The 24,756-nt window shown below is 39.5% G+C and overlaps 1 protein-coding gene across 1 annotated transcript in view; it reads right to left on the reverse strand.

Annotated features, from left to right (window-relative positions):
- Nucleotides 1-24,756, reverse strand: part of SORCS2 (sortilin related VPS10 domain containing receptor 2) — a 797,231-nt gene that overhangs the window by 39,501 nt on the left and 732,974 nt on the right. Inside the window, exons 17-20 of the mRNA XM_027836375.1 lie at nucleotides 19,412-19,583; nucleotides 12,518-12,704; nucleotides 6,335-6,468; nucleotides 3,700-3,823 (exon numbers count right to left, since the gene is read on the reverse strand). Of these exons, the coding sequence (XP_027692176.1) occupies nucleotides 3,700-3,823; nucleotides 6,335-6,468; nucleotides 12,518-12,704; nucleotides 19,412-19,583 (617 nt within the window). The remainder of the gene's footprint in view (nucleotides 1-3,699; nucleotides 3,824-6,334; nucleotides 6,469-12,517; nucleotides 12,705-19,411; nucleotides 19,584-24,756) is intronic.

Here is a 24,756-nt window from a genome sequence, read left to right on the forward strand (position 1 = left end):
AGAAATCCTCCCTATAACATCCATGACAAGTGGTCATCCAGCCTCTTACTGAAGACCTCTAGTGAGGATGAAAAACCATCTGCCAACAAAGAAAGCACATTTTCCTTTTGAACAGTTCTAATTTAGGTGGGGAATAGATGGGAATTTCCTCTGCATCTCAGGCAGGCATAGATTTTGAGTCTAAATGTGGGGAGTGAATCCTTGGCACAACGAGAAAGAACACAGAGTATCCCCACAAGCCATTTTCTGCTAACCCAAGTTACCTTCCCAGGAGGCAGGGTCTGATGTTTGTTTCCATTTCCCATAAGCTACCTGGAAAAGCAACTGAATAACTGAGGGCAAACTGCAGGAGCTGAGACTCTGCTTCAATGAGTCTATTGTGTCCTGTTAAGCAGGTAAGCTCCAGGCACGTTGTCTCATCTTTTGTGGAAGGCTTAGTCTTTCCTTAGTCTTTCTGGCACACAACCAGAATGGGAAGATTCTAAAATGCAGGATTCTATAAGCTGGTACTGGGAGGCAGTCTGGGAAGGGATGGCTGAGGAGAGTAAACTGAAAAGGATAGTGGGGATAAAGGAGAGGGGGCAGAGGGGAGGGGAGATGATGCTGGGGAGAGAAAACATGGGGAGGGAAGGAAAAGGAAGAGTAGGCAAGGGGAAATGAAGTTGAGGAGAGGGATTAGCCCTGCAGGTTAACAGCAATCGATAAGGTGTTGACTCTTGGGAGCTGTGCTGCCAGAGAGAGAAGTTCACCTGTTATATATCCCAAACACGTAACAATGGGTCCTATTATTCTAGGTTCCCACTGAGTAAAATAAGGTAGAGAGGGTAAAAAAACAAACAAACAAAAAAAAACACTTCTAGCTTGACTAAACCTGAAAATACGATGGTGTTTTCTATAGCTTTTAAAGAATAATTCATGTTTTCAATGGATTCAGTTGCTCTTATGAAACCCACTTACCATATCAATGGGAAAACTAGCCTAAGAGTTCATTTAGTCTATTTCACTAACTCTGGCCTATTATCCTGAAATATGCACAGGGCAGTGAGGTGTTTCTGAGGCTATTAGCACAAGAGACTTGACTGACAATGAGGGCCATAATACATAAAGGTTGTATTCTCCTCCACTCCATCCCCCATTCTCCATACCTGAGGATTAGACGACATCTCTTTTTATTTTTCAGATCAGGCTAATCCCTGATTTGACAGCACATTTCCCCAGTGTAAATAATTCAGCTGTCATTGGCATCTTTCGGGCATCTTGCCCCTTTAGCAATTGACAAGACAAAGTAAAATGCCTTATGATGCCAAGTAAACAGTCAATGGTGAAAGGGCCATTTACCACTAACAGAGACAAAAGCAAAGGACTTTGAAATCCTTGACACCCTAAACCTGAGAAGAACCCCAAGCCCCCTAAAAAAGGGAAGGTATAATTGGCTGATCTTAAGTTTAGATTAGACAGAATTCTCTTTTGGTTTATTTGTAAGAAGAAGAACAAAATGTTGGAAATTTTTAAGGTCACAGGGGAAAATGCATTAATCTACTTGCCCCTTTAGACTTAAAGAAAGTTAGAATGTCAGTGCTGGAAGAGATCTCATAACATAATGTCCAAAGCGTAAGGGTTACTGTATTAGAACACAGAATGTTAAATTGAGGGAAAAAAAAACAAAACTTTAGAACAAAAAATGTTAGAATTGGAAGGAACATTAGCACATAGAGAGTTGGAGTTAAAAGGAAACTGAAAACACACAATATTAGAACTGGCAGGAGCCTATAGTATCCAGAGCTAGAAAATGCCCCACAGGTGACCTAGTCCAATTCTTTCAATTTCCCAAGGTATTAGAACAAAAAGGTCAGACCAGGAAGGGACCTTAGAATTTATATAGTACATAGGTGTCAAAAAATGGCCCAGGTACCTCCCTTAGAGGACTGAACCAGATTAAGATGAAATTAGGACATTTTAAACAAAATAAATAAAGATACAATAGAACATAGATAATATCAATACGTGGTTTTCTAAGTCAGTATATGACTTTCGAGGAGGTTTAGTGGTCCCTATTTTTATTTGAGTTTGACATTTCTGATCTAGTATAACATCATAATTTCAGATAAGAAACAGGAGTCCCAGAAGGGGGAAGTCTCTTGCCCAAGGCCAATAAGGATTTGGGACCTGAATATAGGTTGATTGATTACAAGTACAATACCCTTCCCACTGGGCCCATGTTTCCTAACTTCTCCAAAGCACTTGCACATGCATTCTCTCATATGATCTTCATAAAAAATTATCTGAAGCAAGTGGGGCAGATGTTATTAGTTCCATTTTACAGATGAGGAAATTGATCTAGAAAGTTTGAGTAACTTGGAAAAAAAAAACGAGTATTTACTGGGAGGATGGGAAGGGCTTTCTGATGAGGCTTAGATGATCTGTCTCCAAATGAAGCAATATTCCCAAGTATTCCAATGTGATTTTTATTGTGCAGTCATATACCAGGAGTGAATCTAAGAATTACAGACTACTAAGATCATAGATTTAGAGTTGAAAGCTCACTGAGTTTGACCCATTGAGTTGACATACTTGCCCAAGGTTACATAGATAAGAAGTGCCAGGGGGAGGATTTAATACATATCCTCAGATGTCTTGATAATCACCTGAATCCATCCATTTACTGCTGCTCATAATCACTGACACATTAAACAAATTACAGAAATATATACTGCAAATAATGCCCAACATAAATCATGATAATAATGATGATATACTTTACAAAGGAGGAGACTAAGACCCCAAAAGTTATGATTAATGAAAATGATAATCATTTCCACATTCACACAGCATTTTTCTTACGGCAACCTGGGAAGTCTATCATCATTACTGGAGAGACTCAGAGTGGCCTAGACTCAGTATTAGAAGTGAACCCCAATTTTTGGTGCTATGATCCACTAATTTTGACACTTGGAATAAACTTTAGGTTGAAAATATATGAGAAAGATGCTTCTGTGGAAATTACACTGGGTTTAAAATCAGCAGACCCAGGTTCTGGGAGCAATTGTGGCAATGACCAGTTGTGCATTCATTGGCCATTTAATATCTCAGAGTGTCAGTTTCTTTCTCTGTAAAACAAAGAGGATGAGATGTGCTATATTTATCTCACAGGGTTGTTGGGAGGATCATAATGAAATCAAAGTTGTGATTATTAAGTGTTCACTAGTTAATTTTAAAGATAAAGAATTTGAGGCTTTGAGGAGCAGTGATTTGCCCATGGTCACAACAGCTAAAAAGTAATAGAGGGAGAATTTGAACTCAGGTCTCTTGATTACACTTCTCCTTTGCCCTGAATGACATCTTACGCTTATGTGTTTATGCATAACTAATATTTATATAGTGCTTATTATGTGCCAGGTACTGTACTAAGCACTTTACAATTATGAACTCAATCCTCACAACAGCCTTGGGAAGTAGGAGCTATTATTATCATCCTTTACAGATGAGAAAGTGAGGCAAGCAGAGCTTAAGTGACTTGCTCAAGGTCCCACAGCCAGTAGATGTTGGAGGCTGGATTTGAACTCAGGTCTTTTTGACTTTCCAGCACTCTATCCTCTGTACCACCAGCTGCCTCTAAGGATCATAATAATGTTTGCAGGTTTAGAAAAGGGTTGGGGGTGTGGGACATGTAAAAGGCCAGAAAAATGGAAAGTAGCTCACCTAAAACCCTGATAACTTTGGAGTCTTGGAGCATGGAATTTCCACAGGAGGCTTGAACGGTCACTCGGACTTCACCTGTTTCTGAAAATTGCGTGACAAGAAAGTTATCCAGAGAGAGAAGGGGCTGAAAAAGAAAAGAAGGACTATTGTTATCCAGGGTTGAATCATAAAAATCACAAAGACTATCACAGTCAGGAGGAGCTTTAGAATACGGAACACAGACCATTGCAGCTGGGATCTTAGAACCTAGACTCCAGAAGGATAGAACTGGTCCAGATCCTAGTGAGCCAGCAGTTAACACAGTGCCTGGTACACAGTGGGTGTTTGATAAATGCTTGTTGATTAGAGAACACAGATGAGATGGTATCTGAAGTTCTTCTAACTGTTCACATTCTATGCTCTAAAGTTCCTTCTGTTTCTGTCAGTCTCTGTTCGGAGGTCCATTTCAGTTGTAGCATGTCATAGTCTCTATTCTAAGGATTCTTTTAGCTCTCTCTTTCCATGTTTGCTTCTAAGATCCCATTCCAATTGTGACATTCTATACTTATTTCCAAGGTCTCTTTTAGCTCTGTCACCTGATTAGCAATTATGAGAAATGAACACGAATAAGAGTTTTTTTATTTTTTCCTCTTCCTTTTCCCCTTCCATATGTGTGATAAGTCAGGTGTCCCTGAAATTCATAATAGAGGATGAAGTGTTTCTTGGCAGGCATACAGTATGTGTTGTTCTAGGCTGAACAATAGGTCCCTACATAGCAAATCCCAGCAGCTGAGACCCTCCTAAGGCCAAGTGGCAATGATCTTATAATCTGTCTGCTGCACTGTGTATCACTCTTCAATAGGAAGATGTGGTTCCTTGGCAACACCCAGAACATTTAAGCCTATTGGCATTGTGACATTCCACCTGCCTCACTTCTTGGTCCTTCATGAAGGATCACAATTCACATGCTAAGTTGGATTAGATGACCTAAGAGATCTCTTGCAACTAATAGCATTGAATTTCAAGTCAGAAGACTGTGTGACTTTGGGTAAATGACTTAGCCTCCCTGGGTCTCAGTTTTCTCAACTCTAAAATATGTGGGTTGGATTAGATGCCTCTAAGGTCCCTTGCATTTCTAGATCTATCATGATTTTGACTCTACTATTTCTATCTTGTGTAAACACAGATAAGTCACTTGCTCAAAGAACACATATGCCTCAGTTTCCTCAACTAAAAATGAGAAATATGAACTAAGTGATCTTTCAGCTCTAACAGGATGCGATCACATGGTCTAATCACCCTGAAAAGGGCTGCTTAGAGAGAGCTTTGGATTTGGAGTCAGGAGACATGATTACAAATCTGTATTCTGGGACCATGGATGATCACTTAGTATTACTGATCTTCTGTTTCTATATCCATGCTGTAGGGATAGCAATACCTACCTCGCAGATTTGTTGGGAGGATCAATTGTGGTAATTTATGTAAAGCACATTGAAGACTTTAAAATGCCATGTAAATGTCAGTGATGATTGTGATGATGATGATGACTCTATGGATGGGGGAGAGTTCATTGGATTTAAGAAGGTATTATACTCTTCTCTTCAAACTAAGAAGGAAATATTGATTCATAATCTCAGAGGATGCCTCATCCTACTTGGACACCTTGCCTCTAGTGTCTCACTTCTGTGATCAATACTTCACACAGTTAACAAATTCATCTTCTTTAAGCACAGGTCTGACTTCATTACATTGCTATTAAAAAACCTTCATTGGCACCTGGGCCAAAAAGCCAAACTCCTCAACTTGGCATTCAAGGCCCTCCATGATCAGGCCTTACCCTTCTTTTTGAACTTTATTACCCACTATCCCTTTGCAAATACATGAATTTTCTCCTCACTGACTCCCCACCCTGTCACTCCTGCCTCCCCACCCTCACCTCCATCCCCAGTAGACCTCATATTTTTCTCCCTCTCTGCCAGGAATTTCCTCTATTTTCTTCTCTGCCTCTCTGGTTCCTACTCATTTCACAGGCCAACTTGAAACTCCAACTCCTCCACGAAGTCTTCCTTGACCATTCTAGACCATAGGCATTTCACATTCTTCTGCTCACCTTGGTGGCACAATGGATAGAACACTGTGCCTTGAGTTAGGAAAATCTGAGTTCAGATCTTGCCTCACATACTTAGTAGCTGTACAATCTTGGACAAGTCACTTAACTCCTGTTCATCTCAGCTTCCACAATTGTAAAATGGGTATATTAATACTACCTACCTCACAGGGCTGTTGTGAGCATCAAATGAGATAATATTTGTAAAAACTGCTTTGCATAGTGCCTGGTACATATATACATACATAATATATGCATACATACATAATACACATACATGCATGTACACACACATACATACACACTTATTCCCTTCTCTTTTCCTTCCCCTTCTGATCTACATCATTTACTATCTCTAACCCTTATTTGATTGCATCACAGATCATTATGAATTGTGGGTGATATTTTCACCTATAAATAGCTCATTTTCTCATGCAGCTATAAGACCTTTAAGATCAGATGTCTGTGTCTCTGATGTGTCTGTAACTATCTTCACAGCACCCAGAGCAGGGGTGTTTGTAAACTGACCAAAAGAAGCTCAAGGCGTACCTGCAAGTTGTTTCCTATCCACCAGTAGAAGACTGTTAGATTGGGGTTCTGGGGCAGCAGAATGGCAGTGAGGTTGACTTCCTGGTTCACTCCAATGACAGGAACCACTTCGAGGTGTAAGGCCCGTAGAGGAGCTGGGGAGAGTTACAAAAAAATGTCATTAGTCAAAGAGTCAATTTATGGAGCCCTATAGTCCTTCCTCCTGCTCTGTACCATGTTCTCTCAGCAAAGGGACTAGCTTGCATTGGATCTTTTCCCAGAATGTACCAATGGAAAGGCTATTGGTACCTCTAGGAGGTGTCATTTCTTCAGTTAAACATAGATCACAAAATTTAAAAAAAAAAAAAAAGGAAAAATGATTTTTCGTGTTCAACTAGGGCCACATGGAGTCTGAGCCATATAGCAATGTTACTGCTATGAGGCAGTGTGTTTTAGTGGGAAAACGATTGGTGTTAATTCTGGCTCTGCTATTTCGTACCTGTGTGACTGTGGGCAAACCACCCTGAGTCCTCCTATGTTAAGTGAAGGGACTCTAACAACATGACCTCTAAGCCCTCCTCTTGCTCTAAATCACATGATTATTTTTAAAATCTTCTCTTGGAACAAGGTCATTCCTTTCTCATGATGGATGGAGGATCCTAGAACCTTGGAGTTGGAAATGACTTCAGAAATCAACGTCCATTCCCCAAATGAAGCAGGAGCTTCCCCCTATGCAACATCTCCAACAAGTGGACATCCACCTTAAAAACCTTTAGTGACAGGGAGCTCGCTACCTCCTGAGGCAACCCATTTCATGTACATGTTGAACTGAGATCTACTTCTTTGTAACTTCTCCCTTTTATTTGTAGAAGCTTAAATATCAGTTGAATTCCACAATATTACGTTTATGAAAGTAGGTCCCTTTTATTGTTTTAGAAGACTCCAGTGGTTGTTATTATCAGATCCCCTTTTTTGGAACTCATCAATTGGTAGTCTTTCACAGATGGGTCTTAATTGGGCAGTATAGGTATGATGTAGTGGAGAAGGCACTGGAGAAGTCTGCCCTCTGGCACTTACTAGCTGTGTGCCCATGGGCACATCACTTAGCCTTTCTGAGACTAAATTGCTTCATCTACTAAAGGGTGAACATCATATGCATGGTGGTTACCTCACTGAAATATTGTGAGGAACAAATGAGAGGTTGCACATAACATACTGTGCAAACCTGAATCTGATATGCAAGTGCCAGTGGTGATTATTGTTGCCATTAGCATATATCTTACATGTCTCTGCAATGTGTTCTCTGATACCTCATAAATATTTTGTAGAGAAAACAATATGCAGGATAGATTTTCAGTAATTTAACTTTAATTGATTTAATAAATTAAAATTGCTTTACAGAAGAATAACAATAGTTCATATTTATGTACTGCTTTATGATTACAAAGTGCTTTGTATATAACATCTTATTTTTTTCCTCACAATAGTCCTGTGGGGTAAGTAGGGTAAGAGTTATTATCCTAATTTTACAGAAGAGGAAACTAAGGCTCAGATATAACTAAGAATGTTTTTAAATGTAATAAAATGAATTTTATCCTATAGTAAGAAAATTAGCCCTATAGTTGAAGGGTAGCTGCTAAAGATTGAGATACATGGATACAGAAAGAATCTAGGGTTCTATCAGTTTGGGGAACTCTTGGTGTAGGAACTTCTTCTACCAATGCAGATTGTAACTCTTCTATGACTTAGTGAATAAGTCTTTGGAAGCTGCTTGAGTGACACAGAGTTTGTGACTTGTCCAGAGATTCATTAATTAACTAATGAACACCAAAGACAGGCTTTGAATACAAGTCAGTGGATAGAACACCAGGCTTGGAGTCAGGAAGACCTGAGTTCAAATCTGGATTCAGACACTTACTAGATATGTGACCCTGGGCAAGTCGTTTACCCCTGTTTGCCTCAGTTTCTTCATCTTCAAAATGAATTGGAGAAGGAAATGGCAAACTACTTCAGTATCTTTGCCAAGAAAATTCTCAAATGGGGTCACAGAGTTGGACACAACTGAAATGGCTGAACAACAACATCTCCTAAGTCTAAGCCCAGCATTCTTTTCACTAGGCCATCCTGCCATGGTGAGATAAAGAAAGACATTTTTTCTCTTAAAAATGATAGCCTCTTAATTGGCTTCATGAAGGCATAATGAAGTGAAAAGAATGGCAGGCTTGATCTGAAAAAAGGGGGCTTTGAGTTTTGACTGTAACAAATGTTGAATAATGAGTTGTTTGACCTTGAAAGGTTGCTTCCTGCCTCCCCTTTGCCTCTCTGGGGGCCTCAGTCTTTTTCTGTATAAAGTGGAGAGAATAACACTATTTACCCCACAGATACGTTGTAAGGAAAATGCTTTCTAAACTAGAAAGTGCTTTGTATTTGTGAGTTATTAATAGTATTAAAGCTTCATTGCATCTGGTATCTGTTTCTCTAGGAAAGGCTTTCCTCAAGCACTGTCCATGGTACCACTTATTTCTATTGTTTTTACTGAGTTGCTGTCCTCTGACATGTTTATAAGAGGGAAAGTAGTAGCTGTCTCCAAAGCTTTCAGAGGAGTTTAATGCTTTTCTGACTGATGGGTTTTGGTGCTGTTTTCCATGTTAATTGGCTACAGTATGTAATTCTGAGTGGATTCTCTTGATTTTATACATGTACATAATACACATTTTGGATATATATTACATGTAAATACACATAATATATGTATTGTATATGAATAATTATATAATACTATTATATGCATACACATGTATGTATATACACAGTGAATACACATATATGCACACATTATTATGCACATATTCATTATATATGTATATACACATCCACATGTAGGTACATGCACATATATATGTGTATATGTCACATTGTTGTGGCAAATAAAGCAAACATTCTTGCTCCTATCAGCTTACTAGCTCTGTGACCTTGTTAGTTATTGAATGACCTCTGGTCATGTTTGGTACTTGTTCTCAGTTCCTTGCGCAATGAATGGCAACTTCCAGAACTGTTATTTCTGAACAATGTATAATCTAGACGTATGCTTCTCTACTCACTTACAGACCACTGGATAAACATTTTTTGGCATATATGTTACTTCCATTAAGAGCATAGTGTTGACTATGGCCAAGAAAACAGGTCAAATATGGACTTCTCATTTCCAAATAAAACCCTTTCAGTGGATTCCTGCTGTTGACAGACAACAAAACAAAATGAAACAAAACTCCTTTGCCTGATAATGAAGACAGTCCACAATTTGGCCCCAACCTACTTTTCCAATCTTATTTTACAAAACTGTTCTCCACACCTGACTACATTTAAGCCAAAGGAACCATTAGCTGTCCCTGAACTTGTCCCGGCTTCTGTAACCTTGAAATATGCATAGACCATCCCCCATGCCTAGAATTCATTCCTTTGAGTCTCAGCTTATGTGTCATCTTCTGAAGGTTCCTTGATTCTCCCCCTATCCTCTAAATATTATGCCTCCAAACTCATACTTGCTCAGAGCTCTTTGTCTGGAGCTCTCCTTTGTCCTGATCATCTACTAACTTGTATCATACTTCTCTTTTAAACTTTTGCATCCCCACTGTTTGATTTTAAGCTCTTTGAAGTCAGGTACTGTGCCATTTTTGTATTGTTTTTTTCCAGTTCAGAGTGCAGGGCCAGCACATAGAAAGAACTTAGTAAATATGTATTGAAATGAAATGAGCTTGCTTTACTCAGTCAGAACATTTATCTATCATTTACATCAATGTGTTTTTTTTTTATATTTTTGTAAACCTGCCAGACAGCAGCAGTGGAGTGATTTGCTGCACTGATACTGTCTCTTCCTACAAAGTGCACTAAGCTAACGAAGTCATCAGACTTCAGGGTTCAGTATCCAAATATGTTTGAAAATTTGGCTAGAATTGCAGCATTCTTGGGCCAAAAGGGTGCCTGGGGATTTGGCCTTACAGATTAAGTGGTGAGGACAGTAGACTTTCTATCTTTCTGGTGAAACAAGGAAGTTCTGCTGGCAGTTCCAACGGGGAGCCTCCTTTTCACACATAAAACCTATGCTAAACACAGCTGGCCTCTGATCAATGGAAACACACATTTCCATAGGAAATCATCTGGCCAATAATCTACAAGGCCTGAATATAAGCTACAAAATTTACAATCAACCAATGCACAGTTTCCTTGAAATGGCTAAGGATCTAAAAAGAAATCAAGAATCTCAATCCTATGGTCAAAGAATGTTCTCATTTCCTTCTCAGTTCATGACATGTACCATACTCTTATCAGCAATGTCAGCCCACATGACTTTGTAGGATAATAGATTTGGAAGTGACCTATGAGTTCATTTAACCCAATTCCTATATTTTAGAATTGAAGAAACTGAATCCCAGGGAGCTGAAATAGCTTGTAAAAGGTTACTCAGGCAGAATCTGGATTTGAACTCAGACCTTCTGACTGAAAATACAGTGTTTTTTCCACTACACCACATTGCCTCCTTAAGATTTCAACACATGGCAGACTTTTGCAGGAGGTAAGCTTTCAAACTACCATGCTGATCCAAATATGGGACACCCCTAAATATTTCATTGTTCTAAATGGCATCTTTCTGAAAAGATAGATAGATAGACAGACAGACAGACAGACAGACAGACAGACAAACAGATAGACAGATAGACAGATGGACAGACAGACAGACAGACAGATAAACAGATACACAGATAGACAGATAGACAGACAGACAGAGAGACAGACAGATAGACAGATAGACAGATAGACAGATAGACAGATAGACAGATAGATAGATAGATAGATAGATAGATAGATAGATAGATAGATAGATAGATAGATAGATAGATAGATGGATGGATGGATGGATTGATGGGTGGGTGGATGGATGGATGGATGGATGGATGGATGGATGGATAGATAGGTACATAGATAGATAGATAGATAGATAGATAGATAGATAGATAGATAGATAGATAGATAGATGAGTAATATATTTTCTTTGGGCACTCCACCCCTCACCAATCTTTGTATAGTAGATGATAGATCAGCATGGAATCTGGTTGAATGGAAGTAGCATAGCTGGTGAAAGGCTGGGGCTGAGGACTTGCAACAGAGATAGGACAGGGGAGATTTGAGTAATGTGTCAAAAGAGACAGAGGAGAAAACATGAATGGAATCAGGAAGCTACCCCATATCTTGTCACCCTTGCTAATTTTCCTGCCCAGGCTCCTGTCAGGTATGCTGAAAATGCTCCCATCTAACCAGAGCACATGCTAGGGTAGAGTCAGCACCTGTTGCTCTCTTCTCAGATTTGTGGGGGATGTATTTCCAAAATGAACATATCCCTACTACATGTATTGGTACGCCCACATATAATACACAAATAACACTGCAACATATATTTTATGTCTATTTATATAATTGTGCACATAACACTAATTAAATGCCATGCTCAGATTTTCTGCAAGTCAGACTTGAGCACAAAGCATAGCTATATTCAGAGCAACATGGTAAATATGCTTAGGGGTATTTGCTTTCATGGTAGAAAAACCACAGTACCAAAGAAAAGGGGTGCATGTTTCCCCAAAGCACTGAGCTTATCCTACAGTTGTCATCATCATCATCATTTTCACTGACATCATCATCACCAACAAAAACAGTTAGTATTTGCATTGTGATATAAGGTTTACAAAGAGCTTTACGTGTTACTCATTTGATCTTCATAATACCTTGATGAGGTCAGTGCTACTATTATCCACATCTTACAAATGACAAAACTGAGACTGGGAGAGGTTAAGAGACGTGCCTCAGGTAATAATGCTAGTAAGTGTCGGAGGCAGGATTTGAATGAAAGCATCAGGAAATCTGGGCCAGCTAGGTGACTCAGTGGCTAGAACATGGAGCCTAGAGTCAGGAAGAATTGTGTTCTTATCTGACTTCAGACACTTACTAGCTGTGTGACCCTGGGCAAGTCACAACCCTGTTTGCCTCAGTTTCCTTATCTATAAAATGAGCAGGAGAAGGAAGTGGCAAACGACTCCAGTATCTTTGCCAAGAAAACTCCAAATGGGGGTCATGAAGAGTTGGCCAAGACCAAAACCACTGAACAACAACAATGGAAAAACTATATTAAAGATGAAAAAGCCAACTTACAATTCACTTGAACGAACAACACAGTTTCCTCATGCCCAGCAGCATTCTCTGCTTTGACAAAGACACGGTAAATGCCTGGATTCTCATAACGGTGCCGGATAGGTTCCCCTGTCACAGTAAGATTCACATAGACAGCCTTAAAGCCATCACCAAGGTCCACCAGGTACTTTGTATTTACAACATCCCCCTAGGAGAGAAAAATCAGAAATGATTTAGGACTTGAGTAAATATACCCTATTACACGTGTGTAGAATTCCACTCGTATGTCCTTGCTTTCCTGACTCATACCTTTTGTCAAACCATTCTCTATACCTTGAATTTCTTTTCCTTCCAACTCCTCTGACTGCCATCTGACCCATCCATTAATGTCCAGTTGAAATGCCTCCTCTTGCATGAAATAGTGCCTGATTCCTCCTTTTCCCCTATGAAGTATCAAAACATTTTGTTGGTGCTTTTATGGACTCTGCACTGCTTTGTTAAGCTGTATCTTATTTAACTCCTACACACAACGTCCTTTAAATTGTGAGCTCCTTAAGGACAAAGACTCAGCAATTGAACAGAGCAATTCCAGACACTAGGTGCTCAAGGAATATTTGTTGAATTGGATTGAATTGTATTATTTCCCCCAGCCAGGATTTGGGCTGGCTCCAATCCTATTTGGATCCCTAATAAAAGCTCTGTCCTTTCAGCCCCACCCTCTGATTTCTTTCAGTCTCAATCAGATTCTTTAATGCCTCAGAATAAGGACTCAAATATATGGATAAGAATCATGCTAGCTCATATTTCTGTGACTTTATTATTACAAGGTGATTTATATATACCTAATCTTTGATTCTCACAACAACCTTGTGGGTTAGCCAGCACTGATATCATCCCCATTTTATAGATCAGGAAGGGCAGCTATGTAGCACAGTGGATAGAGTATGGGGCCTGGAGTCAGGAAGACTCATCTTTGTGAGTTCAAATCAGGCCTCCCTCAGATGCTTACTAGCTGTGTGACCCTGGGCAAGTCATTTAACCCCGTTTGCTTCAGGATCCTCATCCGTAAAATGAGCTGGAGAAGGAAATGATAACACACTCTAGAATCTTTGCCAAGAATACCCCAAGTGGGATACAAAGAGTTGGACATGATTGAACAACATCAACATAAGTAAGGAAACTGAGGATCAGTGAGAGGAAGTGACCTGCCCACGATCTCACAGACAATAAAACCAGTGCTCTCTTTACCATGTCATTCTGCCCCTACCTAGTTCATGACATATCTACTACAGGATGTTTGCAATAATACCTTGAAAAAACATCACAAAGCCTCTACCATAAAGAAAGAAAAACATTATTCTTTTTCCTTTACATGCCACGGTTTGTTGAACTTCCTTTTATCTCGTCATACACAATAGTAGGAACAATACCCAGGACATAGAGGTAGATTGCAATAAAGAGCTTCCACACTTATCAAAAGCTCATCTCGGCTTTGGCATTTAATCACCCACAAAAGATGTTTACTGCCTCATATACTTCCCTGCCGTGAACATTATCCTTCAAACAACCATATTATCCATATACAGATGGGGGAAATTGAGTGAAGGAATCAGTAACTTATACAACTTTTCAGGGTGGAGGAATACTCGTTTTTCCCAGTGTGCCTACACAGCTAGATCAAATGGTAATAATATAATATTAAAATAGCCCCTGAATGTCCATGTTGCTACTTTATTCTTGTTTTCATTCATAGAACATTAGAGCTGGAAGGGCCCTTAGAACAGATATGAAGAATTGGGAAGACAGGCAACTGTCTGAGCTGGAAGAGATATTAGATTAGAAAAAAGAACATTAGAACCACAAGGGTCCTTAGAGATTATATCGTTCAGTTCCTTTGTTCTACAGATAAGGAAATGAGGTCCAGAATGGAGAAGCAACCTGGCCAAGGTAAGATAACTGGTTAGTCAGGGAGCTGGGACTAGAAGCTAATTCTCTTGGCTCCTAGTTCCAATTTTGTTCTATTTTTCCATTCTCTTGCTTTAATATCATTGCCAAGTAACAGATAACTAAAGGGCAACATTCATTCAATTGTGGTTAGACAATTGTATTAGATGTATGGCGAAGGCAGCATGGTGGTGGAGATAGAGAGCTAAAAATGGAATAATGGTTTCCCCCCCAATTCTTCCTTCTTCAGAACTTACCTCTTTCTACTGAAACCATCTATTCTCTTGGACCACTGTCCATTCTTCTGTCACCCTAGTTCATCATTTTGGTACCAGACCTCACTCTCCTTCACTCCATCTACCAACAATTGTCATACCTTCTCACTTCTACTTCCCAAATCTTTCTCTCACCCATCCACTCCTCCATCCACTCTTGCTGCCACCATCGTAGCTCAAATCCTTATCATCAATAGCATTAGAGGCAACTAGATGACACAGTTGATGGAATGCTGGACCTGGAGTCAGGAAGACCTGAATTCAAATTTGGTTTCAGGCACATTCTTGCTGTAAGACCCTGGGCAAGTCACTTGTCTGCTGCCTCAGTTTCTTTCCTTGAAAAATGAGGATAATGGTAGCACCTACTTTTTATGGTTGTCGTTATGATCAAATGAGATAAGATTTGTAAAGTGCTTAGCACAGGCCTAACACATATTAGGTACTTAATTAATGCATAATGTCTTCCTTCCTTCCTTCCTTGCCTCATCCCTCCCTCTGTCTCTCCACTAATTCATCCTCCACTCTGCTGCCAAGGTGATTTTCTGAAATTATAGATCTGACCAACTCTATCCTCACTCCATCAATTCCAGTGACTTCCTCCTTACCCCATTTTTTGCTTCCCCACATTTTGTCCCCTCTTCCTGGAACGTATTCCCTCTTCACTCTTTTTGGACACTTTTCCTGATCTGTCCCCAGCAAACTCAGCTAGCACTCTCTCCTTCCTCTTCAAATGATCATGTACATACTCATCTCTCTACATGTTACATCTCTCTCCAGATAGGTGGGGCAGCCAGTGCAAATGCACAGAGATGGAATACAGAGTGTTTTGTGAGTGGGACAGCGAGCAGACAAGTATGGATGGATCAGAGAGTGGCTGTAATTTCTTCATACTCCACAATCCAACTCCTGTTTCTATGACTTTGCACAGGCCATTTTCTCTCTCTCCTCCCCCAACTTCCCCCTCTCCCAAGCCTGAAATGTTTCCCTTTCTCCCTTCTGCTTCCTGGAATCTTTGGTTCTCTATAAGATTCAAATGATTCAGTATGTGTATATAGTTTGCAAACCTCAAAGAGCTACATAAATATAATTTGTTATTATCATCAGTGGTAATAAGAACTAACAAAATCTATTCTCTACTATTCAGTAGTGGATTTTTCAGGTTCCTTGTTTATCCAGATTGTCCATCCTGCAATTTGTCTTTATCCTCCCTGCCACAAGAAACATGGGCACCTGGTAGCTTCAGGATGATTTCACTACTTCCAAGGGCACATTTCTTGTCTTTCTTAAGGCAGTGGTGCTAATATGCAGAAGAACCAAAGGGAGGGCAGGTCAAGGGTCATCCCTTCACTGTGAGCAAAGTCACTCTTCAAATTCAAACCCTCTTAGAAGCCTGTGAGTTTCAACATTAAACCTGCCTTCATTTTCTCTTGTGGGAATGCCAAGGTATGTCTGATATTCATTCCAGCCTATAGGTGGCAGCAAATTGTTGTGTTTCTTGTACATTTCTTTTCTCAGTTTGATGCAAGAGGTAAAAATCAATGAAAAAAGTTTATTATCTGCCATGGGATAGGCAAGTCCTTCTTTTCTCACTAAGACCTGGAGGATGTTAAGGAGTTTCCTGCTAATTCTAGGGACATGACTGGTCTTAAAGAAGATGCAGTAACTGAACATAGCCTATGGTGTCAGATAATGTCAGAGATACTTTCAGAGAATCCTAACATGGTAGACTTGGGATGAAAGGAAATTAGAGCAAGAAACATGTGGAATGCTGACACTTGAAGGGGGCTCTGAGATCATCTAGTCCAACCACTTTATAAAAAACAAATCTCTTTTATGTGATACCTGATAAGCATTCATCTAGCACCCACTAGAAGGTCTCCAGTGACAGAGTACTTGTTACATTCACAGAGGCAGCCTCTTTTTTGTACAGTGTTGATTACTGGGAACCACTTAATATTGAGCTGAAATCTGTCTATCCATACTTTCTGCCCATTGTTTCTAGGTCTACAGTCTGGGGCTAAGTAGAATTCATTTAGGTGGTCAGATCACACAGTATACAGACTTCTGGATTTGAAGCCAGGAAGACCTGCATTCAAATCCTGCTTCAGACACTAGCTTTAGTGTGATCCTGAGTAACTCAATTCACCCTCTGGGACTTAGTTTCCTCATCTATAAAACGGGAATGATAACAGCACCCTCTCCCCCTCCCCACACACACATAGGGCTTTTGTGAGGACCAAATGAGATAACACATACAATGCATTTTGCAAACCTTAAAACACTATTTAAATACTATCATTAAATTTCAATTAAATTAATTTTAAATGTTATCATTATAAATGCAAGGGAAAACTTAATAATGAGAACTCTCCAGGAGTGGAATGTCAATTAATGCCTTAGGAGGTAGTAAGAACCTTATCACCTGAGTTGTTAAAGATGGTTAACCACTTGTTGAAGCAGAGTAGAGAAGACTCTTTTTCAGGTATGAGCTGGACTCTGTATCCTCTAAAGTCCCTCTCAATCTGAGATCCTTTGAGGTGAAATGACTGGCCAAAGATCATGCAAATAGCCAGTTGCAGAGTCAGCATTCAAAGTGGGGTCTCCTGACTAGAAATCAAGTGTTTCCACTACATTATGGAAATCTTTTTCTTTTATCATTACTAGCCAGAGATATATTTTGGCAGCTGTCCGTGGCAATGAAAGTGATAGGTGAGACTCCAGAGTATTTGGAAGCCAAGGAATAAAAGTACCAGTTCATTCAAAATATAGACCCAATCCCCCTGAAAGTAGGTTATGCCTGTTCCTTAATAGAATCAGAATGATGAAGAGTGAAAGGAACTGAACATGTCAATAGAGAGTGAGAGAATAACCCTACCATTTCCCTCTAGCAATATCAGAGTAATCAGGGAATAGGGAGAGGGATAGAGATTGGACCTGTGTTTTCATTTGCCTAATGAACTCCCAAGTCAGGAAACTCTCTCCACCAATGCAGGTCAGCATCATCTTTGTCACTTGTAGTTTTTGCCTGGTTCTCTGAGATGTCATGTGACTTACCCAGGGTCATACAGAGAGTCCATGTCAAGGTAGGACTTAACTCAGGTCTTCCTGGCTCCAAGGCTGGCTATACCATACTGCGTCTCAATGGAGGAGATCTACTATGTTATTATGAATATCGGATCCCTCTCCCTCTCAAATATAAGCTATATCTCTGAAACCAAACTGGCCAAACTCTAGCCTCCTTAATACACTTCAAACAAGATGCTCCATCTCCCAACTCCCCAGTGTCATTTTCCCATGTGGTGTCCCTTGCCTGGAACGCTTCCTCCTATCTGGCTTCCTTCAGGTCTCAGATAAAGTCCCACCTTCCACAAGTAGTCTTTGCTGATTCCCCTTAATCCTAGCACCCTCCCTCTGTGATTTTCTTCAATTTCTCCTGTAAAAATCTTGTCTGTATGTGGCACTGTGAATGTTTTCTTTCTCAAAAGACTGGGAGCTCCTTAACAGTATGGACCTTTTACCTTTCTTTGTATTCCTATCACTTAGCACAATGGGTGGTATATAGAAGGTGCTTAATAAATGCTTGTTAACTGATTTTGAAATGAGAAAAATATAGGTATATAATAAAACATATAGGCTTTACTCCACTACTAACATCCTCCTCTAATTCTGAAGTGCAGAGATTCTTAAAATCTATGCTAATACAATGAAAGTGAGGTCAGGTCCTGGAGGATCACAGGACAGTGATCTGATGATGGAAAGGAACGGAGAGAGCATTTAGTCCAAACTCATCATTTTTAAAGATGAGGAAACTGAGGCCCCAAGTGATTATGCGGACTTGCCTAAGGTTGTGTAGATAAGAAGCAGCAGGTCTAGGATTTGAACCCAGATCATCTGACTCAAAATTCAGTACTCTTTCTACTGTACCATTTTGTATCCCTTCATAAGTAGCTTTCTTTGATACAGTGGAAAGAACACTGGCTTTGCAGTCTGAAAGCATGGGTTGGCATCCTACCTCTTCCATTTATTGAACAAAGTACTTTACTTTTCCATGCCTCAATTTCCCCATATGTAAAATGGAGGTGATAAAACTTTCACTGCCTACCTCATAGGGGTGTCATAAGCACGAAAAAAATCATGCAACACAATGTTTTGTAACCATTAAATATTGGATAAAGGTCAATTATTATTAGCCCTAATTTCCAGTGTTCCCAGAATTCTCACCTCCTGGAATTCTCATCTCCTTCCAGTAGGTTTCTCTCCCTCTCTGTTATAACTTTGAAACTAAGCTCTCTTTCATTCCGTTTTCTGGGAGGACTTGGGCTAGATCTCTCTTTTGTCGTCACATTCTGTCTTGTATTGTGCTCATTATGTTGGACCTGTCTATTAAGGTGGTAGATCCTTTGAAGGTCTGTTCTGTGCCATGTCTATCTGTGACTACCACAAGGCTTTGCACACAGCAGGTAGTTAATACATGTTTGTTGAATGGGATTGAGAAGCTGAATCTTCAGCCAAATGGTGTGACTTGACTTTGGTCCCACTTGAATGAAAACCTAGACCCTCCAGCTGCTAAAGAGTCCTTCCATATTTTCCTTGGCAGCTAGACTGCTATGAAAACTGGAGAGTTCAAAGGTGAGCCACATCATTATTCCAACCTCCAGGAGCACCACAGGAAGGCTGAACATAACGACTCACTTACCTGCTCCTGTCTGACCACAAATGTGACGTCCTCTCCTGGCTTCACAGCGACTGTCTCTCCTTTGATGCTGACTCGCAATCCTCTGGGGGCTGTCAGCGGACACTGATGCTGGAACACATACCGCTGCAGGTCCACACCACCTTCACAGACATTAGACACTACTTTCCGGTACCTACAGCAGATGAGAGAGAGGTTCTTGCAGAGACTGCTGTGGCTTAATTGGAAAGAGCCCTGGGATGGGAGTCAGAAGGACTCAGTATGAGCTCTAGCTTGGACATGTACTTGCTATGTGACTTGGGAAAGTCGCCATACCATACCTCTCTGAGTCTCCATTTTCTCATCTAGAAAATAAGGGGAAAAAAAAATTGTGTTCTGCATCTCAGAAGCAGAACCAAGTAAGAATTATGTAAATTGACTTGCAAACCATAAGAGTACTTAAACAGGCTTAGCAAAGTGCCTGGAACATAGCAGGCACTTTTTAAAAGTTGACTGATAGATGAATATGAGCTTTAATATTATTATTTTTCCAAGTCTATGATTTCATCAGTGTCGAGAGATCTCTAGCGAGTAAACTCACTTTACTAATGCAGATCAGCAACGGTTCTTAGAAAGTTTCCTGGGACACTGAGAGGTTAAGTGACTTGCCTAGAGTCACACAGCCAGGATATTACAGAGCTGGGACTTGAACCCAGGTCATCATGACCTTGAGGGTAGGTCTCTCTTTTCTAGAGCAAACTATATCTCCTTAGTAATAAATGATACTGGTAATAGTATTAATAATGTCTATACCAGCAAAGCACGAACTCTGGGGACATGAATCTCTGCCCTGCCTACCTCACAAAGTTCTTATGAAAATCACATGAAATAGGGGCAGCTAGGTGGCACAGTGGATAGAGCACTGGCCCTGAAGTCAGGAGGACCTGAGTTCAAATCTGGCCTCAGACCAAAACACTTGACACTTACTAGCTGTGTGGCTCTGGGCAAGTCACTCAACCCCAATTGCTTCATAAAAAAAAAAAAATCACATGAGATAATAGTAATTATAACTAGCATAAACAAATTTTAATCAAATTAATTAATATTAAATTGACATGTAATTATATTTAATTATAATTTAATTGTTTTAACTAGGTATATAATAAATGTAAATATATATGACATTTATAAGGTTTACAAAGTACTATAATATGTTATCTTGATTGTCATAACAACCCCGTGAAGTTGATTCAATTATAATACAAATTTTACAGAAAGTAAAACTGAGGCAGAGAACTTTCTGACCCTAAATTCCCTCTAGCTGCCTCAGATAATGGATGTGGAAGTGTTCTTTAGCCCAGAAGATCAATATAAGTTATTATTATTAGCTCTTCAGGTCAGGATCTCATTCTCCTCCTGATCTCTCCCAGGACTTAGAACTGGATTCTGAATATAAGAAGCATTCATGAAGCCCATGTTGAATGGCTGACTGAATAAATCAGAGTAGTGGAGCACAGTGGAAGGAATGCTGAACTTGGCAATTGAATTTAGCATGCCAAGACCTAAGTTTGAATCCCAGTTTTGCCACTTATCATCTGTATGAACTGGGCAACTCATTTAGTGTCTCTGGGCTTTAGTTTCATCATCTATGAAATGAAAGGTTGGACCAGATGACCACTAGTGTTCCTTTCAGAACTAAATCTATGCTTGTATGGCTGATGATGCTTTCGATTTCTAAAAGGGATATAACTCTTTTTTTTTTTTTAGGCAGTTGGGGCTAAGTGATTTGCCCAGGGTCACACAGCTAGTAAGTGTCAAGTGTTTGGTCTGAGGCTGGATTTGAACTCAGGTTGTCCTGACTTCAGGGTCGGTGCTCTATCCACTGCACCACCTAGCTGCCCCCAATATAACTCTTTAAATGAGAGACCATATTGCATAGAGAATAGGGCACTAGACTTGGAGTCAGGAGGATCAGGGTTCAAATTCTACCTCAGACACTTATTAGCTATGTGACCCTGGGAAAGTCTCTTAATACTTCAGTTTCCTCATCTGTAAAATGAGAGGGTTGGATCCAATGCCCTCTGAAGTCTCTTCCATCTATGATGTTATAATTAATTTTTTAAAAAATCACTTGAAATTCATTCCTGTTTGGAGGACTTCTTTAAGAATTTCAGGACGTTCTTTGAAATAACAGGAGGCACTTTGGATAGATCACAAAATGAAGGCTTGAAATCACTTCTCTATTACCTTAGTATCCCCTTCAGGGTACAGAGTAGTTTCACATATATGATTTCACTAGACCCTCACACTTTGTGAGGTGGACAATTATCTCCTTCTCAGATGAGGCTCTGGGAAGTAAGGTCATTTGCCCATGGTGGGGCAAGGGTACTCAGTGGATGCGCAGAGATGAAACCACAGGTCCTCTAATTGAAAACCTAATGACTTCTGAACTCTGCCCCAAAGCCCCTCTTTTTTGTCCTCCTACCTCCTTGACAAGGGAATAATGATGTTTCTGCAGAGTAGAACATGATTGTCCATCTTTCCATAATGAAAACATAGGTTTTAATTGTCAGGGGACTAAAAACTTTGCTGTAGTCAAGAGAGAGAATACTCAGCCATTGTCTTTGCTACCTGATCGAAGCAGCATTATGGTGGAGATGGGTGGGAGGACTGGATTGGAAGATGGAGAACTTAGGTTCAAGTCTTACCTGAGCCATTGACCAAGTGTGCCCTTGGGTCAGTAACTCCTCTCTGAGATCCATTTCCTCTTCTCTGATATGAACATGTTAGACTAGAAGGTGTCTGAAGGCTGCTTCCAATTCTGACATTTTATATTTTAAAATTTAAGATTTAAGCCCCTTGAGGGCAGGGCTTATCTTTTGCCTCTTTTTGTATCCTTAGTGCTTAGTATAGTACCTGGCCCTAAGCAGGTGCTTAATAAATGTTCATTGACTGGCTCACTGATTGAAAAATTGATTCAACTCTGGCCTTACATTTAATTTGTTGTAATGTACATTCTTACTCTAAAACTCTATGAAACAAGGCATTGTTCTGTAACTAAAGTAAAGTTTATCAGTATAGTATTGAGACATCATTGATACAAAGATATTTTATTTTGGTACTTTTTTGGGAGAATAATACTAATTTACAAAAGAAGACATTTCAAAAGAACCTATTATTATTGTGTCTAACATAATTGATTCAGAGATGAAAGGGACCTCAGAGGTCTAGACCAACTTACTTATTTTACTGTTGGGGAAACTGAGTCCCAGAGAGGTTAAGGTTACTCAGGTAGCCTATGTCAGAGATGAGATTTCAATCTGGTTTTTTTTTTTTAGTATATCGAACTTCTGATAGGCTACCATATTCAGATAATACTAGAACTACCAGTCACCTGAGAAAATGAGATCTTTTGCCATTCAATAAATCAAACAAGTTGATTTTTACTTCCTGATTTGGACAGGTCAAAAGCTGGTCCTGAGGGGTGGAGCCAAGATGGCAGAGCAAAGGCAGTCACTTGCCAGAGCTCTCCTAAAATTTCCCTCCAAACAACTTTAAAAGAATGTCTCAAAATGAATTCTGGAGCTTCAGAACCAACAAAAGGATGGGGTGCCCAAGACAACTTAGAAGGTTGGCAGGAAAGGTCTATTTCATGGAGGTGAGAACTGAGCACAGTACAGTGCAGGGGGCCCAGAATGACTCTATTGCATTGATCATACATAATTCTGGGTTACAATCTCAGAGTGAGGAGGAGCACTAGCACTGTAGAGTGTGTGGCCACAGGGGAGCAGGCACCCTGGTCATAGATTTAGGGCAGAAAAGAGTGCTTGTGGTCACTCATAGACCAGAATGTAGGCCAAGAAAGCAGTGGCCACACCTCTCCTTAGATCATACCACCATGGAAGAACTAAAAACTTACAGATGCCTAAAACTAACTCTGAAAACACAGAACAAAAAAAAATCATAAAAACCCTAAAGATTGGGATAGTGCCCCTTCCATCCTGGCAGCAGAGTCCAATTTTAACATAAAGCTAAAAGTCAAGAAATAGGATATAAAAATGAGTAAACAACAAAAAAGAACCTGACTATAGAAAGAGACTGTGACAAGAAGAAAGATCCAAACACAAACTCAAAAGAGGAAAATAATGTTAAAAAGAGCTACATTTAAAGCCTTAAAGAAAAGTGTGATTTGGTCTCAGCCCAAAAGAATTCCTGGAAGAATTCAAAAAGGATTTTAAAAATCAAATAAGAGAGGTAGAGGAAAAATTGGGAAAACAAATGAGAGTGATATAAGATAATCATGGAAAAAAAGTCAACAGCTTGATAAAGGAGACATAAAAATACCTGAAAAACAGAATAGGTCAAATGATAAAAGAGTCAAAAATTTCACTGAGGAGAAGAACTCCTTAAAAAGCAGAAATGGCCAAATGGAAAAAAGATGTACAAACATTCACTGAAGAAAAGAATTCCTTGAAAAGTAGAACTGCTCAAATGGAAAAAAAGTACAAAGATTCACTGAAGAAGATATTTCCTTAAAAATTATATTGGGCAAGTGGAAGCTAATGATTCCACAAGGCATCAAGAAACAATAAAACAAAATTAAAAGAATGAAAAAGTTGAAGAAAAAGTAAAGAATGTTATTGGAAGAACAACTGACTCAGAAGCTATGATAAACAAAAAAGAGCCTAGACATCCTATTTCAATAAAGTTTTAGGGAACCACTGCCATAGTATCCTTAAACCAGAGGGCTAAATAGAAATTGAAAGAAACCATTGATTACCTTCTGAAAGAGATCCCAAAAGGAAAACTCCCAGGAATATTATAGCCAAATTCCAGAGCTCCCAGGTCAAGGAGAGAATATTGCAAGCAGCCAGAAAGAAACAACTCAAATATCATGGAGCCACAGTCAAGATAACACAAGATTTAGCAGTTTCTACATTAAAAGAGTGGAGATTTCTGAATATGACATTCTGGAGGGCAAAGGAGCTAGGATTGCAATCAAGAAATCACCTACCCAGCAAAACTGAGTATAATCCTTCAGGAGGAAAATCGATATTTAATGAAATATAGAATGTTCAAGCATTCCTGATGAAAATACCAGAGCTGAATAGAAAATTTGACTTTCAAATCCAAGACTCAAGAGAAGTAATAAAATATAAATAAAAAAGAGAAATCATAAAGGATTAAATAAGGTTAAACTGTTTGCACTCCTATATGGGAAGTTGATACTTATAATTCCTAAGAACTTCATCATTATTAGGGTAGCTCTATCCCAGTGCTCTATCCACTGTATCAGTTAGCTGCCCTGATAGAATACTATTGTGCTATAAGAAATTACAAGGACAGAGGTGGTGCAGTGGATAGAGTAT

The sequence above is a fragment of the Vombatus ursinus genome, unplaced genomic scaffold (assembly GCF_900497805.2).
Source record: "Vombatus ursinus unplaced genomic scaffold, bare-nosed wombat genome assembly UNPS02014818.1, whole genome shotgun sequence".
In the NCBI taxonomy this organism is placed as follows: domain Eukaryota; kingdom Metazoa; phylum Chordata; class Mammalia; order Diprotodontia; family Vombatidae; genus Vombatus; species Vombatus ursinus.